This window comes from Zootermopsis nevadensis, unplaced genomic scaffold (assembly GCF_977971745.1).
Source record: "Zootermopsis nevadensis isolate Lab colony 2312 unplaced genomic scaffold, Znev_1.0 Znev_ptg000002l, whole genome shotgun sequence".
Classification (NCBI taxonomy): Eukaryota; Metazoa; Arthropoda; class Insecta; order Blattodea; family Termopsidae; genus Zootermopsis; species Zootermopsis nevadensis.
In genome coordinates, this window is record NW_028259134.1 from 10,567,308 (window position 1) to 10,592,975 (window position 25,668).

The 25,668-nt window shown below is 33.4% G+C and overlaps 1 protein-coding gene and 2 long non-coding RNA genes across 9 annotated transcripts; 1 reads left to right on the forward strand and 2 right to left on the reverse strand.

Annotated features, from left to right (window-relative positions):
• Positions 1–29: 29 nt before the first annotated feature.
• Positions 30–24,010, forward strand: LOC110833678 (uncharacterized). 7 transcript variants are annotated; one of them, XR_015536954.1, is made up of 10 exons: positions 30–305; positions 5,435–5,542; positions 6,171–6,380; positions 7,158–7,640; positions 7,727–7,796; positions 7,938–8,100; positions 10,228–10,428; positions 11,510–11,587; positions 13,018–16,270; positions 21,691–21,769. XR_015536954.1 is itself a non-coding variant. In XM_087355418.1 (9 exons), exons 1-8 carry the CDS (start codon positions 279–281, stop codon positions 16,227–16,229), a joined length of 1,290 nt encoding a protein of 429 aa, XP_087211544.1. In that variant the 5' UTR covers positions 30–278; the 3' UTR covers positions 16,230–16,270; positions 21,691–21,825. The 7 variants fall into 7 exon arrangements, 5 of the variants coding, with proteins under 5 accessions (XP_087211544.1, XP_021927713.1, XP_021927714.1 ...); XR_015536950.1 differs by lacking the exon at positions 21,691–21,769 and having other exon boundaries at positions 13,018–13,411; positions 16,202–20,611; XM_087355418.1 differs by lacking the exon at positions 11,510–11,587 and having other exon boundaries at positions 16,202–16,270; positions 21,691–21,825.
• On the reverse strand, positions 16,400–16,935 carry LOC147875064 (uncharacterized). Its single transcript, XR_015536983.1, has 2 exons — positions 16,832–16,935; positions 16,400–16,610 (listed from the first exon to the last, which is right to left on the reverse strand). It is a non-coding gene; the product is annotated as an uncharacterized LOC147875064 (long non-coding RNA).
• Positions 24,005–25,552, reverse strand: LOC110833683 (uncharacterized). The gene is made up of 2 exons (XR_002544278.2): positions 25,134–25,552; positions 24,005–24,417 (listed from the first exon to the last, which is right to left on the reverse strand). It is a non-coding gene; the product is annotated as an uncharacterized LOC110833683 (long non-coding RNA).
• Between the last annotated feature and the right edge of the window lie 116 nt (positions 25,553–25,668).

Sequence of the window (25,668 nt, forward strand, 5' to 3'; positions counted from 1 at the left end):
GGATCATTATACTAAGTGTTTTATTATATACATACAACGACACACTATTACAGAAAATAATATGTTCATATAAGTTTTGAATGTCCTTAAAATTGAATGTTGATACTATCCATATGTATTTTGATTAATTCTTTCGTGGTTCCCAGTTTACGTTGGTTGCGCCTGTGGACGGCAAAACGCATTGCATCGAATTCTGCTATGTAAAATTTTTGTTACATGAAAATGAACAACGGGTAAAAAGTATAGTGTTAAAAGCTGCTCATATCAGAAGAATATGAATGAGGACCATATCATTTAACTTGGAAGTAAGTCAGATTTAATAAATTATTCCATATTTTGTTTCTGTCTCTGGCAGCTAGGCGAGTTACTCCCTTTGACATTAAACATTCCTGCTATTTCGAGATTATTCATGGCAATTGAATATTTTCTAAAAACCTTAGTAAATTTCTCAAACCAAATTACATATTAATTCATGTCATATAGGACATCTATTGATAACAGAAATCTAGTATTTAGGACAGGTAATCATAATCGATATTTTCCACCACACAACAGTAACTCACTGTCACAATTATTGAGTAAAACATGCACAAGCAATAGTTTTCATAGAACAAATTTTCGAATTAAAATACATAAGTTATAAAGCTATCTCCTATTTAACCTTATATTTATCGCATTAAAATATATAACTGACACGAAATTAAATTCACGTCCAATCTTGCTTTTTAATCGAATGTACAAAATTATCTTAAGTATATGTACAATTAAAAACAATTAGATCAAACAACGTCATTTATTCTAGTTGTATAAGAACACTAGTTCAAACATGAAAATAAGTTAAGTCTTCTGTATTTTCATAATAATTGTTTGTGTGCTTACGCATAACACATGTTTATCCGAAATTTTGAAAAGAGACTAATATTTCATGCGCTGGGTTAAAACACACATCAAAAATTGCCTCAATTACGCTACTACAATAACCCCGTCAAAGTTTATGTGCCAAGTAGCAGTTTCCTACAAATAAAACCAGTACTGATTTCAATTTTGGTATAACAAAACACGATGAACCTTCAGTGTGTTCACTGATAAAGTTGAACGCAACTGTCACTTCCCGGCTTCCGGTTGTGACTGCATGACTCACTGCCAAGCTCTACAAAGTTTTCCCGTTACGAATCAAGTACAGCAACATAAAACAAAATTAACTAACCTCCATTGTAGAAGTACCTACCGGGCTATATAAGTTGTGTTTAACCGCTATTACTAGTACTAAAATTATTACTAACAGCAGTGTGTTTATTGAAGTTCACGCAAACCAGTTTTATTCTCTTTTTCCTCATGCACTATGGAAGATGAATTTTTATGAGTATATTTAAACCTATGTCTCATGTAGGGCTAATGGAAAATCGTAAAGATGAAAGATCAATCAAAACTAATTCTATGTCTTGTTTTGTATGGGTGTAAAATTTCTCTAATATTAATAATACGAACATAGAATATAGCTTATGTTTAAAGTTGTCACGGTAGTGTGAGTGCAATGGTCTTCCACATAGTTTCAGGGTTTGAGAATAGTGTGTTGAAGAGAAAGTTTTGATCCAAGAAGGAGAACGTGACAGGAGGCTAGAGAAAGTTTTATAACGAGGAACTTACTAATTTGTACATTTCTATCAAACATTATGAGGATGGCCAAATCAAGGAGAATAAAAAGGTCGGGGCATGTGACCGGTACAAATGGGAGAGAGTTTCAGCTGAACATTATAACATAATATTTAATATACCAAGATATTAATATCATATAACTTGTCAATAATTATATGATATCAAATTTAAAACTTTAAGTTGATTGTATATTAATATTTCAATCAAATTTCTAGTAATTTTAAATTACCATTTTGCTGATGGTAAAATGTAGGCAACAGATGCCAGGAGAGTATTAAAATGGATAGGCTATTAAAGAAATGGAGTGGGAGGGTGTGAACTGGATTAATCAGGTGGTGGGCTCTTGTGAACCTTACGGTTACATATATCAGTGATCTTTAAATTTTTATTCAAAGGCCTACTTTAACATCTATTGCAGCCATATAAGATTGCCTTCTTAACAATTAATTTATAAAAGGAGTGCGTTTACTCTTTGAATTATTTTTTCTGGGACTACCATTAATGTAAATAAGTAGTCTAGATTCGTTGGTATTACAGCAAATAATTCCATCGCATGGGCGGGCCTTTAAACTCAATGGTTACCGGAATCTATAATGTTTTTGTTGTGTCTGCCGAGTTCTGAAGCCGGAGCAACTTGTAAATCTGACTCAACAGAGAACAGACATACTCAAACTAGAAATATATAAAATAACAAACAGATTAAGAAGCAATATATTTTCAGTACCTTCTCAGTACAACTGGACATCACTCAAAATGAAAGTGTGAAACACAAGGCGTCTAAACTTTTCAAAAGACACGTGATTCTGCCTAGCGGTATATCATCAACGAGAGTTCACAAAAACTGATGAATGTGGAGTAAACATTGGAATAATGGACGTGTTATTTTAAATTTAGTAGTGGTGGTAACTGCTCAAGCTATAATTGCTTGTTTCACGACAACTTTTTACGTACGAAGATTATCCTCGAGTCTTGCAAAGAACCTGGTGTCTGGGAAATACCATTAACAGTATACTACAGAGAAGCGTAGTGAATTTCAGTCTCTGCATTTTAATTTGGGCCATGTAAACTGAGAAAAATATCATTATAAAATCCGTATTTAATTATTTTTCAAAAAGTTGTCTTCTGGTGCACTAATAGTAGACTAAAAGAAATGTAGTGTTTAACTGCAATGAAGTATCAATATGAGTTATGTACTGATGACAGTCATTTGTGAAAAAGTATGCATAAAATATAGACATTTTTTTTTATTTTGTTTTAAGCAGTAGCTACTTTTGATGAAAGATTCCCGAGTTACAATCTTTCATCAACTTCAGTTGCCGCGAAAGCTTCACTTTATACAAGCTACCTTTCTCACGCTTTTCTCACTTCACAAATCAAGACATCTTGGGACAAATCTATGAAATGGAAATAACCTACGTTCTTCCCAACAAGTGGCCTAAAGAAAACACCAAAAGTCTGAATTAAACATTAGATTTCACAGTATATGCACATCTATTTTTCATATCACATATTGCTAATATGGACTTCTAAAAACTGACACTGCCAAGAACTACCCATAATCTCAAAGACTAACCTCTTTGTCATACTAAGTGTTTCCAATACAAAACTTGCATGTAAAGTTTGCTGTAAATCTGTCATTGCATTATATTTCACGTAGTTCATCAGTTAGCGTCATTAAACCTAAAAGTGTCTATGTGTGTCTTTCACGAGAGCATTTATAATTTTAATTCAATTCATTTATTTAAGTGTTTGCCAACAGTAAGAAGCCAATAACAGGCAAACATTGATAATTTCAACAACTAAATAACAAAAACTATTCATTTCTAAAAAATCTTATTTAGTCTCTACTTGCATACTGTCGAGGATGGAGAATTAAAGACAGCAACAGTTTTTACAATCTTAATATAATGGAAATCAGCCATTTTAGGGGGTAGGCATATACACATTGGAATGACAATACCATACATATTCAGTGGGTCAAACTGTGCTGTCGTAGAAACACGCATATAACATTCATATTTCGAACGTCTGCGTGACTTTCTAAAGGAAATAAATACTACACATACTCTCTCAGAAAACTTGAAATAGTCTGAATTTGAACTTTCTTGATCTTAAAATATTCAAAACATCGATCCCTTGCTTCAACACTGTGTGGACGGCAAAGTCTACAGCCAGAGTAAGAAGTTGAAACTTTGAAGCGGAAAGGCCAAAAAGTCTGTGAGATATCTCGCTTACTATCCGGACTCTTTCTAGTAGATTATAAAAAATAACAAAAAAACCATTTCACTCACTGCGCACAAGTTCTAAACATTTACAGGACTCTATAATTTTGTTAATCAAACCACAGACTGTAATAACATAAAATACAGTGCCTGTGACGTCAGAGTCGTTTGAGGAGGCATAACTTTCGCGAGGGGGGGGGGGGGTCTAGCGACTGACTCGTTGATAGCGTCATCGAGGCTGTCCCCACGTGATTACGCTGCTAGCTGGGGATCCCCCAGTTTACCCTGGCAACCGAAGTGGTCAGGAGATTCCCCATTCAGTAGCTTACACACACAGAAACACATATAAGTTTTCGTGCACTGTGTCGGTTATTTTTGTCTAATCTGAACCAAAACTGTAATGTGGCAATAAATTTCATTACAGCTTCCCAACATCATATTTCATGAATGACATTCAGTCATTTTCAAGTTGTTACACGTATGACAGGCAAATGCACCTAAAAAGGCTGAAATTATTAATTATGTCAAATTAGCCAAATGATGTTTTTAAAAATCTGTCACTCGTCAGAGGGGGAAAAAGGAACAAACACAAATGGTAACATTCATGAGCATGTTTTAAAAACAAATAAGACTTTTAAAATCTACAACATGGCCTTTAACAACATAGGATATAGTTTAGATGCGTCATGTTTGTGTTCAAAATTCAAATACATATTTATTATTCAAGTGTATACACAAACTTTTAAATTGTTGATGTTAAAATTTAAAATCACCATTAATATTCTGCGCCATTCATCATTATCTCGATGTTACAATATTGCGCTATATATTACTACATGTTTCAATGTCATAGCATCATCTTCAGGTTTTTATCTTTAAAACTATTCTATATTTATTAATGCACGCTTTTCATTGATTGTAGATTGTAGATTGTAAATTACTGTTGTGGGTGTTCCTTGACATTCACTTGATCAGACGGGGACACACTGCACATCAACTCTTGAATAATGAACAAATAACATAATACGCAACATAATATGCAAAATAATAATAAGATCAAAGGAACATTCACAACAGTAATCTACAATCTACAATCAATGAAAAGCGTGCATTAATAAATATAGAATAGTTTTAAAGATAAAAACCTGAAGATGATGCTATGACATTGAAACATGTAGTAATATATAGCGCAATATTGTAACATCGAGATAACGATGAATGGCGCAGAATATTAATGGTGATTTTAAATTTTAACATCAACAATTTAAAAGTTTGTTTATAGACTTGAATAATAAATATATATTTGAACATAGGATATGTACACACAACAACAATTCTGGTGCATTCACAACAATGCCAACTTTTACAAAGCTAACATGTAATTTGCTCTTTATTTCACTGTGAACAAAAATGTTGTTTATTTTTGCTCCCATTTTTTAATTATTAAAAGATTTTAAAACAAATTAATATCATCAGCATATATGAGAAGATAATACATAAATGCATTTCACTCAAAATTTTATTTTCCTAGAATTCATTATATTCTGCTTGACTAGGTGCTTGCACTTGTTGTGTTATCACTGATACCGTGGCCAGGTCCAACAATTTTCAAGATATCCTGTCCAAGAGATCACACATCTGTTGTCAGGAAGCTGGTACAAAAGGTGAGCACTGTTTGATATTTAAAATTCTGAATATGCAGTACAAAATCAGTTTCATTATTCAGTGAACAGAAAGTATTTTACTGATGAATTAGTAAATGATATGATAGACTGAAACACTTGTAAACATTTTCAGTAATGTTTTTCAGTAATTTATAAAGGGCTATAAAGAACTTTACAACTTTATAAAACTGTAGTTGACAACAATGCAGAAATGTTACCAAATAGATTGCACAAACTTATAATATTTGTTAAAGATAGCGAGAAAAATGAAACTTTCTGGATGCTATACAACCATTTTGTTTAGCATATAAAATGTAATTTTATTTTAAATTAACGGTGATATTAGTCTGGTATAGATACAACAAATTTCATTTGCATCACAAGTTCATGTAATCCTCCCATCTGTGTCTTGGCCTTACAAGTGTCCATTTTTCAAGAGGTTTAGCCACAAAAATTCAGTATGAATTACTTGGTAATCACCAGAATAATTATAGGACTAATGGGCTGTTTGGATTTGTAATTAAATGTGTTAAATTCCAAACACAAGACAATAATAAATGGACACTACAAATTTGAAAGAATGCACAGATATAAGCACTCTTGAAGCCATGTATGCTTCTCTGACTAGAAATGGATTCCTGTGTTGGAGAAGTACCAGGTACAGATTCCTCTGGAATGTCCTTTTCATCCCATTCGCGATATATATTGGCCACAACAGTCTGCCAAGCAGCAGCATCGACCGTCACAGTGGACGTGTGGTATCTGTGGAAAGTCTTTCTATGAGGAGAGATTCCTGGACATGCACTTTGACAACAGGCACAAGAACCAAATAAACATGGTAGGTAATACATAGTTACAGAGAATGAAGTAATTATATTTTTACTGTTCTGATTTTTTTAGCACATTTCTCATGTGAAACAGTTAAAAAAACATCTACCCTTTTCAAGGTTATTTTGAATAGAATATAAAGTAACAAACCAAACATGGTAAATTCACTTTGTTGTTCTATTTTACAGCAATAACTGATAAACCATGGAGATGAATCACACACAAACCTCAAAATTTTGTATGAAGAATTATGTGTATTTAAAGGCTATAAACACAGGGACAGTGAACACATTTGGGGCTGCTTGATAATTTTCAGGCAATGTAACCCATATTAGTGAGTTATGCATTATTCCACAAAAATGCATTTATAATTTCAGTCTCTATATAGATGGTAGCAGGCAGAACTTATTTCAAGTACCTCTCAGGGTATTATATCCTTTCATACTATGAAATAATAATAGACATATACACCAAAGGTTTCTGGTTGCATACTGCCTCTCAGGGGTTAATTTAATTAAAATAAGTTTTATAATAATTTTCGTGTAATGAAGTAATATCTAAATCTTTTCAAAATTCTTAGACTTGTTTGTAATCAATGACTTATCTGTAAAAATGTTTACTGTGACAACGTGAAATTCATTACTGGAAATCCTGTTAAAGAGAATTTTTCTTTGCCAAACCTGCGCAGACTATTGTGATTTTCATAAGCAATGTCATTATTTATGATGATTGTGTATCCCAAACATAACATAATGGTTCCTACAATCATTTCACTTGTTACATTCAGGCTGAGGATGCTGTTTGCTTAGCTGATTATTGTGATATCATGAGGTGTGAGGTGTTGATGACTCAAGAAATGGGGAGTCCAATCATGGGAGACCCAACTCACATCAATACAGATATAGAAATCTGGAGTGAAGCAACAGCATATCGAACAGCACTATCACCATCAGGGCCAAGAGATCTGGCACGTGTCCTATTACGAGGAGGACTGTTCCCTCCTGACAGACAATCTCAACCACCCCCGGCTCAACCTCAACACCACCACTGCCCAAGGGCAGCTACTCCTGACAAGCCAACTGTGTCCAATCAGCCCACACAACAACCTGGTGATGACAACAATGCAACAGCAGATATGTGTGACAATAACAATCTAGTAGATTCAGCTCTGCCTCCAGCTGATAATAAGCAGCAACGTCTCAGTGAATTACAAAAGCTCAAGGCTAACTGCAAGCCTGAAGACCTTCAGAAACTTAAACTGCGATGTGAGGTAAACTTCTTTGACTTACTTGGTTTCATGTAATGAAATTGTATCAAACTTCAAAGTTAATATACTTGTAACTTCTTCTATTTCAGATTCTAGTTCGAGACTGCATAGCTGGTTTGTTGGTTAACCTATCAGTTCAGGATTTTAAGGAGGTTGAAGGTGTTGTACAATTGCTGATTGATGTTTGCATGAATGCAAGAAAACAAAACTTGAAACAAAGTTCTAAGTTGGTACTTTGATGTTACACATAAATAACAATATCTACATGTTGAAACTCTGTTATCTGTTTTCCCCCCTCAGAGGACCTGAACCGAGCAGTTTGTTGGTACCTAACATGTGATCGGTACTGGGAAGACACACCAGGGGAAACCAGACACTTTCCTTGGGGTCTGGTTTTTGTTCTTGTCATGGTGCTGTCTCTTGGCATATGTTTATGCTACTATATCATCTGGGTGCTTTTTGAGTAAGTCATAAATGACTTCTTAGCTTTTTTATATAAAAAAGGTGTAACACTGTAACAAAAGGGCCAACAGATACAAAGAATATATTGATGTAGAAACTTCAAAGAAACTGTTTATTAATAAAGAGGACTGAAATGAAAACATACAGTATTACATTACTTAACTTCATTATGATAGACCACATAAAAGTCAGTAATCCAAGAGAAATCACATCTAAAATGTGAAGCACTTATCCTGATGCTATTACAAATCAGACTGATCATGTTTATTTGATAAGAGCACAATTTATATTTGATGGAATGGAGATGAGCATAAAACTGAGTATCAGAATAAGATCTCACAGGAGTTTACAAATTTGCAGAATTTAAAGAAAATTATGGTATATACCTTACCATGTGTGGGGAATCGTGTATAATGACACATATTTCTGCTGAAGAGAGTCTATACTATAATGAATTTTTATAAAATAAACCATAGTTTGAGAAACAATGACATAAATTAGTAAAATAAAGGTATATTGCAGTGTTTTTAGGTTTCTAGTCAACAAAAGGCTGTAATATAAAAAATATGAAGTAAATGGCATGTAAACAGACATGAAATACTGAAATATCAGAGATTTGTACAGAAGAAGAAATGAACTGAAGAACTACCAGCCTAGAATGCAGTTAAACAGTATTACAGACCATTATGATATTTTGAAGAGTGTAAAAACTGTCCAAGCTCCTACATATTCATGGAGTGAATTAATTCAGACAGACTTAAACATATACAACTAAATTACTAGTCAGAGAATTAAGTTTTGATAAAGTTTAAATTAACCCAAGTGATGCCAACACAATCAAAGATTCACAGACTTCCAGTTTCTAACTGAAATAAAACAAAATTACAAACAGCACAGGAAAATCTGTTCCTCCAACTTGAGGAACAGGCATGAGGTTAAGAACCACTCACATAGAAACCAGCATGTTATGAAATTACACGTAGGCTGAAAGTTCATGTCAGGAGTTTCCAAAGGGGAAGATAACTGAAATCAGTGGACATTTATAATGTATACATTCTCTAGAGAAGAGGGAATGATGATCATTACATAGCGACAAGCTATGCAAAGTTGCAGACCTGTGATCTATGAAATTCAAAAGTCTAATATGTATCAAATAAGGCACAAATAAAGAAATGGCCTCTTACATTGTGTTTCTTATATAACTTTAGCACACAGGTGATGCAACCTATTTTTAACAGCCAGTTCTGAAAACAGATTAACATAAAAGAATTTAACAAGAAGATTTGAGAGGAATGGGCTACTTTATCAGCAGTGCAGTAAGCCCATTGATGCTGTGAACTAACATATGACACTGCCTTATAATCAGTCACCCAGTCAATCAATAAACATAAGTGACATGGGAAAATCTGTATTCATCACTCGTGTTAGACAGTTATTAAACTACAAAAGATTAAAAGAGAGATATGGAGGAAACAGGTAACACATTCAACATTCTCGCTGGAAAACATTGAGAGATGAGACTACTTGGATGACCTACTTTTGGGTGGATCTTAGAGAAATAGACTGTTCAGATGTGACACTGAATGGACTGCCCTGGGCTAGGGTTAACATGGTAGGCTCTGTGGTAACAGAGAATGTTTTGATCAAAAGAATAACTATTAAGTGCTCAAGGAAGATATAGTTAGTTCCTTAATTATATAATTAGGCAGTAAGATAGTGAAGCATAAATAACCAACAAATCAGTATTTCTAAAACAAATAGTGTGAATTAATTAAAATTACTGAAGGATGAAAAACATATTTGAACAGAAAATGGTAGAAAACAGGTAGTTTTGTACACCATCATTGACTATACAAACATATGATAACAACTCTTTCAAATGCTTATCTCATCAGCTATACTAAATTTTTATAAGTTATATATTACTATATGTATTCTAATGACAGCTGTTTGCATGCAGATCCATATACATTAATGTATATATTGTACAAGCTCTAAGAGCCAATTTTTGGTGAAGTACATATATAACCCAGCTTTTTAGTTTTCATTTTGATGACTCCTACATACTTATTATATTTCTGTGATGTAAGACTGTAACACAAGAAAATAAATAAATTGATTGTTTCAGCTCAGATGATATGAGTGTTGCTAGTACAAGTACTACTGCCACTGCCACATCATCTCCAGTTCACCATGTAAACTCCACCAACAGTGGCCCCTGTTATTCTGAAGAATTTTACACAGTGCCAGATCTCAATGACATGGGGCAGAATGAGCATTATATTTATGTGACATATCCACCAGAGCTTAAAAGAAGACTGCTGGAAAGGTATGTGTCTGATATTATTTTGCATTGTTTCTGGGCACATTCAGATTATATTAATTACAAGTGGATGGGTTAACTTTTAACTATCAGATATGTTGGCTGTCAGATATATGCAAGATAATTTTGGCTCTTAGAGAACTAGGGCAACTGTTTTTTATTGTCAATGTGATAAAGTCAACTCCTTATACAATGAGCCATTATCAGGTGGATAACATATAAAATAGCAGCTAACACAAGCTTTCCTTGCATCAGATTAACCTCCCTCTGGAATCCCCTATCTTCATGATAGGCCATACTTTCATTATGGAGAATGTTGTAAGTAATGAAAATAACATGAAGTAGGTACATAGTATCATAATGTGCATGTATCTTGTCTGTCAGTCTGCTCTCCTATTAAGTTCTGAACCAACAAACAGATTCCAAAGAAATTTGGTATGAACATCATGCCAGTTGCGACCACCCCATCCTTGCACTTTTTAATTTCCTTTCATAATTAATACTAACATGATGGCCATATTAACTTCTGAGGTGGGAGAAATACTAGCATGATGTAATGTAGGGTCTTAAATTTTTATGGTAACAGATCTTTGAAGAATATGCAGTTATTGTTACACTAATTTTCTAACTGTTAAACAACAACATGGTGGTCACATAAAATGTTTGAGGCCAGTAACTAATAACCACTGGAACTAAATACCTCCAAGCAACACAGACCTTCCTGACAAACTAACACTTGGTCACCTAGTCAAGAAATTCACTGTTTTTTATGGAAACCAAAGGTTAATTACAATGTACACAAAAGAATATTAATGGTCCCCATCACAGACTTGATAAATACAGTCAACACCCTCACATCCTATTTTTGTAAGATATATTTTAATACTACCCTCTGATCAATGCCTCAATCATCAGTCATGACTTCCTTTCAGGCTTTCTGATGAAAACCCCATAAACATTTCTCACCTCTCCCATCTTCCTTGATTTGATCATCCTAATAATATTTGGTGAGAACAAATAAGTCCTCATTATGCAATTTTCTCCAGCCTTGTCACTTAATCCCTCTTAGGCTCAAATGTGTTCTCAGGAGCCTGTTATTGAACACCCTGAATCTGTGTTCCTCCATTAATGTATGAGACCAAGTTTCACGTCCACATAACAGCAGGTAAGATTATAGTTTCATGTATCATAATCTTTACATTTTAAATAGAAGCTGGGAAGGCAAATGATTCTGAATTTCATAATACAAAGAATTTCATGAATTTAAAATCCTCTTTAATTTTCCACAAATTCAAATTTTATTTGTTAATCATTCCCAAATATTTTAACTTCATAATTTTTAATAATTCATTAAGTTTGTTTATATTATAATTGTGTTCTGCATTTTGGTGACAAGACATGAACACAAGGTTTCTCTGCACTCTATACCAACCTCTTTAATAGAGTCTAATACAGCTTTTGTGATTTTTTCTTTACACACATACACTTTTTCCTTTTTCTAAAAATTAGTGTTATACACATATACCAGAAGGTGGTGTGTCCCATTCGATTCCAATCCCTTCTGATTTTATTGAACCACTGAAAAGCAATACTGATAAAGCATCTCCTCCTTTCAACACCAGAGGTAGACATGTGGAATAATGTATGGGAATAAATCATAAAGATGTCTATAAATTCTTTAGGAAGTGCCTATATGTATACAAAATGTAAATATCGTGTAAATCTTTAAGACCATAAATTACAAATTTAATATAGTGGGAATTTATACAAATAGAAATTACATACCAGTAAAGAAATGGATCACTAAACAGTGAACAGTTCTTGTTAGCCTCACCATACAGATTAAAACATTTGAAGGAAATTAAGCATCATAAGAAACATTTAGCAGCATAATAAAGACTCCATGAACAGAATAAACTTAAGTCAAGATGGAGATTTTAGATCTTTACATGTGACAAGGGTGGTCAATGCGGACGGTGAAAAAGCAGCATCAGAAATATAACCTATGTAGTTCAAATAACATTTTTAATAAAACAAGCAGTGGGTAATCTGTGCTATATATTGCTTAATGAAACATCAAGAGAAGAACTGTAACCCTGAATTATTAATATAGTCACATTCAGTAGGCCTGTACGTTTATAACACATTTCATGACTTTATTCCTGAACAAATGCAGTACTACTTATGACGTAATAAGTATAATTTCATGCAATTATCTGATTGATATGATAAAAATTATAAAATGTCAAAGATTAACCACCATAATATTTTTTAGTTTTGTTTTCACGGCAATTGTCCAGGTTTGGTAAACACCATTTGAGCAAAGTTATTCTAATTACTATTTTAGTATCAAAAGTGGTTAGGAGGTCAAGCAAATAAATGGTCTGTTCTTCTTATGTAGTAACCAGCAATGAGTTGGTGCATGTTGAATCACATTACATCATTTAGCATTTCTTTGTTATCAGTCACTAGAAATCAATTTATTTTGAGGCTCCAGTAAGTGTTTTTCTGATGCAGTGTTTTATTTATAAAAAAGGGATGTTTAAATCAAAGGTCAAAATCATGACATGATTACATGCTTCTTTTACATCAAAGGAATCATCTGTTACAAAACTGTTGCTCCAAAACTGCCAACAAGTCATTCTATCTTCAAGTTTGGAAAGATTATGGCAGAATATTCATTAAAGAATAAAATTCTTGGCTGGAGAAGTGGATTTTATACCTCATGACAATGCACCTTCCTGCACAATACTATTAGTTAAGCAAACTGGATCATTCACTATACTTACTGGACTTGGTCCAATGTGACTTTTCATGTTCCTGACATTAAAAATCTCCTGAGAGAGTCTCATTTTGACTCACATTCAGAGCAATGTGAAGAAAATACTGAATGGACTTTTGGAAGAAGCAATTCCCAGTATGATAGATACATTGAAAGTTATGTGTGTTCAGAAGGCAAGTACCTTGGGGTGGCCATACTCACTAAAAGGTCAGTAAAATTATTTTTTTTATTTCACAGAATCTGGTTATTTAATTGTCAAACCAAATACTGTAGATATAAAATTTATATATGTAACTCATTAGCAATAAAGATAACAAATGTGTTAGCAGCAGGATTTGATTTTGACAGCAAAGTAAGAATGTTAGTATGTAGTGACTGAATTGAAGAAATGTCTGTGAATTTAGTATTGAAAGCTCTCCTTGAATCTTGGCTAGAATAGACTGACGTAGTTTAAAGCATGATATACATTTGAACTGCATTCTTTTAATGTACCTTCATAGTATAATTACATTACTGGGATAAATGTGTGTCCTAATTTTTAACAAGAGTAATATTTTAGGAAATGACAGTTTCTTTCAATGCACATTGTATTACAAAAGATGTAGTTTACTAGAATGTACATGTTTCTGATTAGGTCAAATTCTTTCTCTGAGAACAAAATACTTCATTGCCACTCTAAACCAAGTTGAGTAAATGCTTGTCTTAGTTTCATCAAGATAGTAAAACAATTTTTGTTCGTTCATAAATCCTAACTGGTACATTTACCAAAATTTGTGACAGAGATTTTCTGTAACAATATTCATAGCCAAAGTTAATTTCCGTAGATATGCTAAAGTTGTAATAATTTTACAGTATTATCATTCCAATATAACTGACACAGGATGAAGCAGCATTACTAGACATTATGATATATCCGATTGTCCAGTTCCCTTTACCTGGATTTCCCTTCTTCAGCAATGATAAATAGCTTACATTTTGTGCATTCAGGCTGAAGACATAGAATATATGGAAATATACTGAATGAATACAAACAAGAGGTCTTTTTCCAGCTTGGGACTAACACATTTTTACCACATAAAAGTGTTATAACACTTTTACAAAAGTCTTGGCTTTCTTCTTGACAATAGTGTATATGGGTTGAAGCAATTACTGCTATATGTCAAATAACACTGCATGGTTTGGGGAAATATCTTCCAATAAAGGAATACCAGCTGAGTTAATTTTTAGGAATGTTTACAACAAACTTTCAAAAATGTGCCTATTAGCTTAGTCATGTCTCTATGTCTGTCTGCATATTCCACCTTCAGAATTTTCATGAAATTTTATAATGGAAAGTTTTACTAAAATTCAGTTAAAATTGGACAAAAATAATGGGCAATTTGCAGCAATATGTATGCACATTTCTACCTGTGCAAATCAGCATAAAGGAACCCTGCCCATGGAATAATGTAGGGGAACCTTGTGATAATATCATCAAATGAGACAAGTGCCAGATACTCCACTCACACAAACAATATGTATGCCAGACAACTCTAATGCTACTGGCATCATTTGCCATAAGACTTTAATAAGAATGTTTTCGTCACACATACAATGTAAATTTCATATGTTAAAGGTTAAAATGCCAACTGGGTAGAAATGAGATTCAAACTGAAAGAAACTTAAAATATCATGTCATATGCCATGTTTTTGTATCTGTATGAAAAGAAAATTAGTAACAGACATAAAATGTCTGGGCACATATGAAGTTATCAGAAGAGTATGAAAATTAGGAAGTAGCAGATTCAGGTTTAGAAAGAACATTAAAATATTAAAAATTTTCATTATCCTCATTCTTAGAGGTCTCTGATCCCACTTGAGACATCCCTGAAGTACAAATACATCACACACAATCCTGGTAAATTCACAGTATAACCATGCTAATTATAGTGCAAAGCTTAGTATTACTGTATTCTTCTTCTTTCCACTTCTAAACAATTCACTGTGTGAACCATGTTAGAAGTTTTACATTTAAAAATTAATGATGTCAAACTTCCATGTGTAACATAAAAATTTGTATACAAGTAAATTTATTAAAATTCAATTTTTAGGTGCTTTCACAACAAATTTGCAATAATAGGCCTATTAGATTTGCCATGTGTCTGTCGACATCTAACAATATGAGAAATGGTCAATGGATTTTTATTAGATTTTATATCTGGGGGTTTAACTAGAATTTGTTGAAAAATTCCATTTTTAGTTAAAATCTAACAATAATAATGAACCCTTTACACAAAAGGCTACTTGCATTTCTGCATGCAGAAGTTGCCTTTAAATCATATAGGGGATTCTCAAGCCAACATAACAGAATTATTTATAAGAGAGGATTCAGAAATGGAAACTCCATAGGCAATAATAATGTAAGCTTACCAGAACTGTATACTACATACACTTCCTGTTTGTTTGTTTTTTGTTTTTTTTTTGTACATGACTTGTGGTCTGAATTGATTATTATGCAAAATGCAACCAAGGAAAGATTTACATTCAAAATAAGCAGTCAAGATTTGTTACTGTTACAATATTAACAGATGTTTATGCAGATTCCAACTTGTCTGAAAGATTAGACAAAAACCGAGTATATTACTAGGTACATCATGGCTGTCTCAGCTACTCAAAAAAAAATTATGAAATTTTACTCCTTTACCTCCAACTTAACCAGTATTTATTTCTCAGCTACTCAAAAAAAAAAAAAAAAAAGAAATTTTACTCCTTTACCTCCAACTTAACCAGTATTTATTTCCTTTCCACTTTATCACTTTGGCATTATATTTAAATGGTGTGATTAGTAAAGTAATCTGCATCTTGTTTTCTCAGGGATATAGAATGCAACAATTAGAAGTGTCAGTTCTTAGCATAGCTTTCTAGAACTTGCATTCAGATGTACAGTGTTTGTTTTCCCCCAGCATCTGATTAGTTGTAAGCTGCTGAGATTGACTCCTGAATGTTTCATTTCCCTAGCTGCTACAACCGAACCACACGGCTGTGACAGACGTGTGCAACGAGTCTGAGGAAGTGATAGGCAAGAAGGTGATACAAGTTTCTTCTCACTTTTTCTAATGTTCATCACTGCTTAAAGGTTTTATATCTCACTTCTACTTGAAACCTTTCTTTTATACTAGACATTGGCAACTGTGCATGATAATCTTCACAGTACATTTAGTCACTCTTAAATGCATACATACATACACACATATACACGTGCAGCACACCACTTGCTACTTTCTTCATTGTAGTTCTTCTATAAGGATTAGTAACATTGTTATATAAAGGACAACTGGAGTTCAAGTCCCGGTACAGTAGAGGAATTGTCTTTTTCCAATAATGTTGTCTAGACTGGTTTTGGGGCTCACTCACCCAGCCTTGTATCCTGTGGGGAAAAGAGTTATTTCCTTACAGTTAAAGCAGGTTAACCACTCACCTCCATCTAATGCTGAAGTTAAGAATGCATGAAGCTTATACTGCCACTTCCAGACATGTCTGCATGGCATGGTGCTTAATTAAGCAATATCCGTAAAAATGGTACCAAAGATTAATTTTTCTCACTTAAAAAATTTTCAAGGGAATATGATATCAATCATGGAAACATACCTGTAGGGGTCCTTCATGGTCTAGCATGAGAAAAGAACACTATACAGATTCATCCATGTCTGTCCTTCATATTTCCTTTCAAACAAGGCAACCTGCATGACCTGGGGCCATTGTTGAAATAAAATGTTGCAACAAGACACTGTTTGAATACCTTGTTGCAACAATGCAAGAAGAGGGCACACTGTTACAATGGGAACCAAGGTCATGCATGTTGCCTAATTCCCAGGAGATTGTGACAGGCTCACCAATAATGACCTCCGATCACATTATTGCAAAAATGACTGTAAATGCCACTGTTATTCCTTTAGAGTAAGAATGATCTAATTTCAGTTTCTTTGAGCAATGGTTATCAGTGAAGCAACCTGTTGGTGTCACTGCCCATGTTATGGTGCAAAAAACATATGAAATTTCAGTATACTCCAGAAAGTACACCTTTCCAATCTTGCTTTTTCTATACTTACAAATACTTCAAACTGAGCTGATCTAAACCAAAATAATTACTTGTTCCACCTTAAAAAAATTCTGTTCAAGCAATCAAGCAGTGCTACTGTTCAGAATTTACTGCCACAGTTCTAATCTTACAAGAATATTTATTGTATTTAAACCTGGAACTGCACATGTATCTAATTAGTTGATTCCTTGTGAATTAAAACAGATGTAAAATGTGAAAGAACCACATTATCATCAGTAGTAGCTCACCAATTAGGCTACTTGGGGCACTGCCACATTTAAAATATTAACTCAAATATCACTGTCATGTAGGCAAGCAAATATAATTTACAGATAACAGAATATGTTTCTAGTTCAAAACATATGTTATCCCAAAATGTAGAAAAAAAGTTGCTTTCAGTTGCAGCCTTGACATTATGCTATCCTGTCAATGAAGAAGTGTTTGGGTTGAGGAAGTAGGTTGCTGGTGCAGGGGGGTGGTAGGCAAAGAAAAGATAACAAGAGAGAATGCTTGCAAGGCAGAACACACTTTATGGGACCCTGCCTTTGTTAACAGAAAAGTGATTAAGCCACACTAATTAAATAACATTGAACCATTCAGGTAAATATTCGTTTAACATTTTTACATCAATTTGGAGGCAGTGTTTCGCTACTCAGACCCATATTAATATTCATAAATAGGCTGTCATAATTTTACAAAACAAGAAGTTTAAGCATCTATGTTTTGTTAAAATGACTTCAAAATTTGACTTGAAGTTTTTGCAGTGACTAAATGCGATGACATATTCTCACGCAACTAGCTGCATCAATACGGATTTTTCCTCTGAGGAACTTGCAGCAATCTTGTTTGCACTGTTGATAATCTCATACCATATGCAAGCATGTAGTGCATTACTGATGGCATCAAAATTAATATGGATTGTTTTGACACCTACTGTTAATGCATAAATGCTGACCCACAGTACTACTAACTGTGGCATTAAAACTTTATAATTATTTCTTTCTATATGATACTCTTTTCTGTCCTTACTTGGGACAACATTTACAAACTAAATGTCTGCCATGTTGCCCAATACTTGTCCTTAATAAATGGTGGCAACATAAACAAAGAAAAAGTTTGGGAATTTAAGTGTACTTGTGAACTTTCAAAACAATCACACAAAAGGAAAGTCAGTGAGAATTTACGGTTAACATTAAGTTTGAAGCCACCATAAATTTTAATTATTATTCTTTATGCACTCTCTATATAGGCAGTCTTCAAAGTATGTTCACAGATTGGGTCTGCTGTTTACTTTGAACAAGCATGTGTGTGTGTGTGTGTGTGAATGGATATGAACATGCTAATGAGGACTAAAATACACCACAGATAACTGAAAACTGCAAACTGAGTTGCTTTTCTGTGTCTTATATTTTTAGCAAGGACTGTACTTTATCTCATGGTATACATATTTAAGAAATTAGAAGCTTTTTAGAAACTTTTCAGTGTTGGAAGAACATGTCATCCCCTCCAAAAGAGAAATAAAATAAATCTGGACTACTTACAGTTCTGGCATAAAAACCCATTTATAAATACTGAGGTTTTCTTAACTGTGTAATACAGCTTCAAGAATATTACGGGTATTTTGTGTGAAACACAGCTACAAAAAACTTTAATATGAAGCAGTGGTGAGACTAGAATGTTCAATACTGAAGTACAAAAATATTTAAGCCAAGTACAAGTTTAACATCTACACATACTTCCTGATAATTTACTTTCAAACAGAAATTTTTGCTCTGTAAATGTTAAAAACTGGACACACAGATGTGATGCCTCTATATTATTTTGTTTGGAAAAGTGTTTTCTTTCTGTCAGCAGTCTCCATATTTATATGAAAGAAAAGGAAACAAAACTGCACATTCTTACGTGTAACGTTCTTAATAGCGTCCAAAGTATCTTGTAATGATGACTTATGAAGATTGGTAAGAGCTTTAGCTATTCAATCAAAACAATTTTAGATGAATTTAATTTTAAGTATTTGGTATGTATCATTCTTAAATCTTCACAGAATAGGATATTCACAAAGTTCTACTGCATGAAACAAAAGTCTCTTAAGATTAATATTCAGCAGACATGTCCTTATTTGCTTCTTGTAGCATGTTAATACATGAATTTTCTGAAGTAGACTTACATAGCATATTCTTATTAAATGACAGTAGTATATCTAGTAAGATTGCAAAGCTAAAAGATTGTAATTAAGTGTGTGTGTTTATAAATTTTCTTCCTTTCAAGATACTTTAACCTTAAAATATATGAGAATAGAATGAGAGTTGCCAGCTGGACTTCAATTATAGGAATAACAATTTAGCAGTCTGCTACTGAAATCCATGGCAGGCTGGACCATGCATAAGATGTGAAATACACCTGACAGGTTAATAAAGTCAAAATGAATACAAACACTAGTTGAGATTTCAGGTTCTAGCAGTTACAAGTATGAAGATGGCTGTCTTCTGGGATGCTGAGCTGTGTACTCTGGTCCCAGAAGACGGCCATCTTCACAATCATTAGTGCTTGCTGTTTTAAAGTTCAAGCAATATGCAAGTGAGCATCTGATGTCTTGCACAAGCCATGGACACTAACAGCAATAACAATTACTGTAGAAATGTTTGTAAAGTGTAGTTGCATGAAGAAAGAAATACTTCATTTGTAATGAAAACAAAACAATATTAGACAATACACAGCCTGTATTAGATTAAGCTACAGTTGTGTACCCAGTTATGCCTGGAGTGAAATGTAAGACATACAATGAATAAGGAAATCTCATTATAGTATTATATGAATATACCAAGACATTTGCTTACTGCAAAATTATAAAATATATTATATTAATCAGGTTCATATGTACACCCTATTGCACTTCATTAGAGATTCAAAGCTCATTCTCATAGGTTGAACTGCAAAATTACTTCATTAGGAATTGTGCAATTTTATGAAGTTACTATTCTGAAAACCTTATTCTGAATAATTTCTGAAAATAATGTTATTAACCTTTAATAAACATATTTGAAAAAATAGAATTTAATATACTATAATAAATGAGTTACAATGTGGGTAACTGGTCACTGCAGTTTCCTGCTCTTTATGACAAAGAACAGTAGCATCATTTTATCAACTGTATCTGCCAACCCTTGGCTGTATGTGTACATGCCAATTTACATTTTAAATTCATATGTCAAGATGTTTCTGAGATATGATACTAGATATTCTTATTCACTTAAAATCATTACAAGTCTTAATTAACTAAATGACAAATTTCTATGTTCCTGGAATGCAATAAAGAGTGAGTAAAAGTATTTCTAGAAGTGGTAAATTGTTCTGTAAATTCTGTTCATAACCAGCAGATGTGTGAACCTCCAGTAATATTTAGATACCCATGAAATTTCAGAGTTTGAATAAAAATTATTTTAATGATTTCATCCAAGTGGCCACACTTGTTCCCTCACTTCTCTTAAAATGAAGAGACTCCCACTAGCAGGATCAATATTTTAAATATATGGCAGAGGGTCTTCTTAAAAGGTTTTTCAGCTGGTCAAGAAATTCCTTGCTTCCATGAAACCGAAAAGCTCATCACCTTGTTCTCAAAAGCATTCAACTGAACCCTATTCTGGTAGATGAATCCAGTTCACACCTGAAATTTTTTTTCTAAGATTCATAATCATATTTCAAATATCCCACCCATCTTATTTTTCTTTACTTGACAACAACATAATAAAAATTCTGAAGATTCTCATTATGTAATTTTCTCATCATTTGTTATGCCAGCTCCTCAGTCTTTTTGTTATTACAACACCACCAATAAATGTTATTCCCTCATAGAAGCTGATACACAGAGACTAGTTTCCCATCCACACAAAACAAGAGGTAAACTTTTAGTTAAATATGATATAATCTTTAAGTTTGTAAGGACAATATAATGGAAGGACCTTCTATCAGACGTAACAGAATAGGCAATGACACGTGAAAATGGGAGCAGAGCCACCTCATTTGCAGAATACTTAACTGTCAATCAAGTCCAGAGAAACAGTGATAGTGGAAAACTAGTTTCATTTTCATTGGCTCTCTACTGCCCATTATGATAACTACATTTCTAGTCTACTTTCCTCATTCTATAAAGAGACAAGATAGTGTGATTTAGAAGTTTTTCATGCACAATCTAAATTACTGCGAAATGCATTAAATACAACCTTCTTAACTCATACTTGCATTATTGTTCAAAAGGGAAATTTTAAATAATAAAATAAGTAAATTATCAACACAGAAACCACAAAAGAGCAAGCACCTTATACTGCATTGTTATATCCTGCACTTCAAAGTAAAAACCTGAGCCTTGTGGGAAAGTGTTGTCACACAAGCACATTGTTGTCTTTTGCAGACCTCTTCTCTTTGGTGTCTCCAGTAATAACCTACTCACTTGGAAATCTTCACCTACTTGTCAGGTAAACTGGACAAAACTAAAAAAATGGATTCCTCAATCTTTCATATTTGAAAGAAAATCAAAATACACAGGTTTGAAATAAAAAAGAAGTATGTGAAACTTCTCCTTAGCCTGAAACAAAACAAACACTTCTATATTTGATTAATGAATGATAAGCATGGAACAGCATTGTTGACTAAACCACTTAAGGCTCTGCCTACATTTTCATATCATTACTTCATATAATTTAACTGAATTCCATTTTGGTTATAATAATTGGCTACACTTTTAACTGAACCTTAACTTAAACACAAATATATGATAGGAAGGGCCTGTCTGTTTTGCAACATCCGTAATTGGCTTGGTACTATGAAAGATAATGAAATAGCATACCAATTCTAATTTTCAACAGCACCTAAATATCAGCATAACAAATAATATGAATGCCATATTAAATCAGACATTTTAAGAATACTGAGAAGCAGTGGTGAAGCTTATGAAGCTATGCCAAGAACTACTCCAAGGTTACTCTAAGACCTTGAACTAAGTTGAATATTTTTGTGATGATAGTGAAATAGTTTGCCTACAGTAGGTTTGGACTGACAACATGCTACAAGTGTTTCATTAAGTAAATTAAGGTAAGTATGACAGGGGAGTGCTTCTGGATGCATGTATTTTTTTTATATATATATATTGTGAGGAATATTCAAGTTGATACTTGAACTGGCTATAGCTTCCACACTACAGAACTTGGTTACAAATTACATAAAAGAAACAATTACATAAACAAGCATCCACCTGGTAAAAGTAAAGTAAAGCTGTCCCATTATATGCCATGTAAGTGCTTGGGGGGAGAGGAGGTATAGCTCCTACTCATTCTTGACCATGGCACTAGAAGGGGGTGAGTGGTCAGCATCATGCCCTGGCAGTGCTTTACCCATGGAGGAAGGACACCAGTAATCATTAGATAGGAGGCTGGGTGGGCCCCAGAACCAGTCTGGTCACAGAGGCTAGAGAAAAAGTCCTCTGCCCCTGTCGGGGATCAAACTCCGGCCGTCCATTCCGTAGCAAGTCACTATACTGACTGAGCTACGCCGGCTCATAGCTTCCAATTGGTACAAAATATATTCCACACACACATTGTGCGTGCATGCATGTGTGCACATGTATCACTACCAACATTCAGTAATAACTGTAAGTTGCATTATAATTACTGATTAAAGAAGAACTGTATTAATATTGTAACTGAAGTCACAAAGAGACAAAACTCAGTTTTCCATTTTGTGTGGAAAATTTCAGCTCAATCTGACAAGACGTGATGTTAAAAGAGATAATAGTTTATCAATGGCATGACTCCTCCATTAACTACCTGGCATAGTAAAAAATAGCAAACACAAATTTTTAATAAATCAGTAACTGCTAAAATCATCCAGCAAATAGTATATGCATTATACTGGCATGCTTCCTGCAAACTTGACATATAAAATAATGCCCTATTACGTACTTTTAAAATTATAAGGTAGAAAGTAAAAATGGCCAGACAACAGACATTCCTAAATTCCATGGACAGATATGATCCTTGCCAGGAACTTGTTCTACAACATTGACAATGCACAGAGTTAAAAAAAATTCATGGCACAAACTATATTGTAAAACTCCTTAGCTATACATTTTGTACATTTATATGAATTCCAAGATTTTCTAACATGGATTTGATTATTAGGTGTTTTAACATCAAATTTATGTCATATTAACGGATTCTGAAGTAGGAAGAATATAAATTAGTCAGAATTTCTCTCTTACATTTAACATCAATTAGCCATGTTGCATGCTATTTAACGGTGTTAACATAAATTTCACAGGAGAACAAATTTTACTAATAATAAATACCCTTGTTTGTATATCTTTAACACTATTTTGTTAAGTGTGATATTCATTTGATATTAAGGAACCATTATCATGTGGTACTGCTTCATAAATTCTAAACTGCAAAAGTGGTAAATTCTGTTCACATTCACACTGAATGCTCATTGTCAGGTCAAACTAAATTGTCTGAAATGACAAAGCTTTCTTCTTGTGTAATGTCATGTATTATAATACTAATGATCCTTCATATGTACTGGGACCAAATATGACAAGCGTGTCAAATCACATACAACCATGTTGTACTATTTGAATATTCTGACATGGAAATTATGTACAAGTTAACTGACTGGCTAATATTCAGAATGTAATTTGTGTGAAAGTATGTTAAATACACTGAAGCAATGAATTGTAACTGGTATGAAACAATTTATTTCATGTTGTACGCACCATATTTCTTCATGCAGTTTTCTCAGGCATGGATTTTATTAGGTAGTAAAAATATAATATTACTTGTGACAAAGTGAACAATGCATGAATTATAATTTAGACATACATTTCTATTTAAAATGTACAAACATGTGATGATAATGTTTTTATACATTTTTCCTGAATGTGTGTACAAACACAAGGAAAATATAAACTTGAGCACAAGAGAATCATTGCAATACAAATTAAATTTCACCTATGATCATCTGACATCTCTCGTCTCTGTTGCTTCAATATCCACGACACAAGGATACAAATGGCCAAGTTGAGGTGGGCTGACCTTAATTTGCTTCACATCTGTCAATCTTCTATACTGCAAATGAAGATCCTGGGCTGAAAATTATAAAAAATCAATTCTGTAAATCTTCACTGGATGGTTCTTTGACTGACCTAGCAGAAAAAGTTTCTTTGGAAACTATAAAATTTGGTCTGTACTAAAATGTGCATATTCCTTGAGCCTAACACTGAATGGTGCACAGTGCATGTCCCCATGTCATCTCCTTTACACTGAAATCCAAAATATTTAATTATCAAGTACAGAATTCTACTCCTGTGTGTAACATTAATTACAGTTAAAATATGCTATTGGAATTTCTCATACATAACTAGTTTATTAAGAATGCTCTCTTCTGGATTGTAGTGCTGTGTAGTCTGGTAGAAGTTTACCAATGTTTGAAAAGTCTTTGCTGTCTCCATCCTGATAATGGAGGCAGCAAAGACCTCTGAAGCGTTGGTAAACTTCTACCAGATTATACAGTGCTAAAACCCAGAAGACAGCCATCTTAGTACTCACCACCATAAAAACCTCAAATCCTACTTATAATATCAAGCCTACAAATTAACTCAGATACATGATATTCAGCAAATAAAGTAGAGGACATTAAGGCTGGTTTCTGAGCAGAAACACTTTCATGTCTCCATCTATGAGAGTGCATGCTGTGTAAACAGTGTCAATCCTAATAACTTTTGAATCAAGGGGCCAGTTTCTATTAAAGTTGCTAAGAATGTCTTGCCTTTTATAACAATCATGACACTAAATTTATACCTACCTTAATCAACAGTAACATGATGACTACAAATCTTTGGGGGCAGGTGGTAACTCCAGTACCACTTGATCCAGTGTTCTGAACTCATGTACAATGAGAAATCTCTGAAAAATACTAAAAGCAATATTTTAATAACATTTTAAATACGGTGCATATGCAAAATTCAGATTCTGTTGTTTGTGATGATAATGAACCACTGTAGTTTCATATCGCGAGAGATTATGAACATCTATACATTTTGTGTTATGAAAGGTATAGGATGATACTACCTTTAAAATTATATTTAAAAAGGAATGAAATGGCATATACTGGATTGGGTCTCACCAAATCAACTTCTTATAAGACAGAAGGGGCCACTTACAGTAAATAGCTGCTTGAAGAAACAGGATGTACAATTGGACAAATTGTTGCTGGTGAAGCTTAATGCTTGAGTAAACCAAGATTTTTGTACTTCTCAAACAGCAGATAAATATTAAATACAACTGAAGTATAACTACAGATGATATAAGATAATTAAAAAACAATGGTGTTTCACACA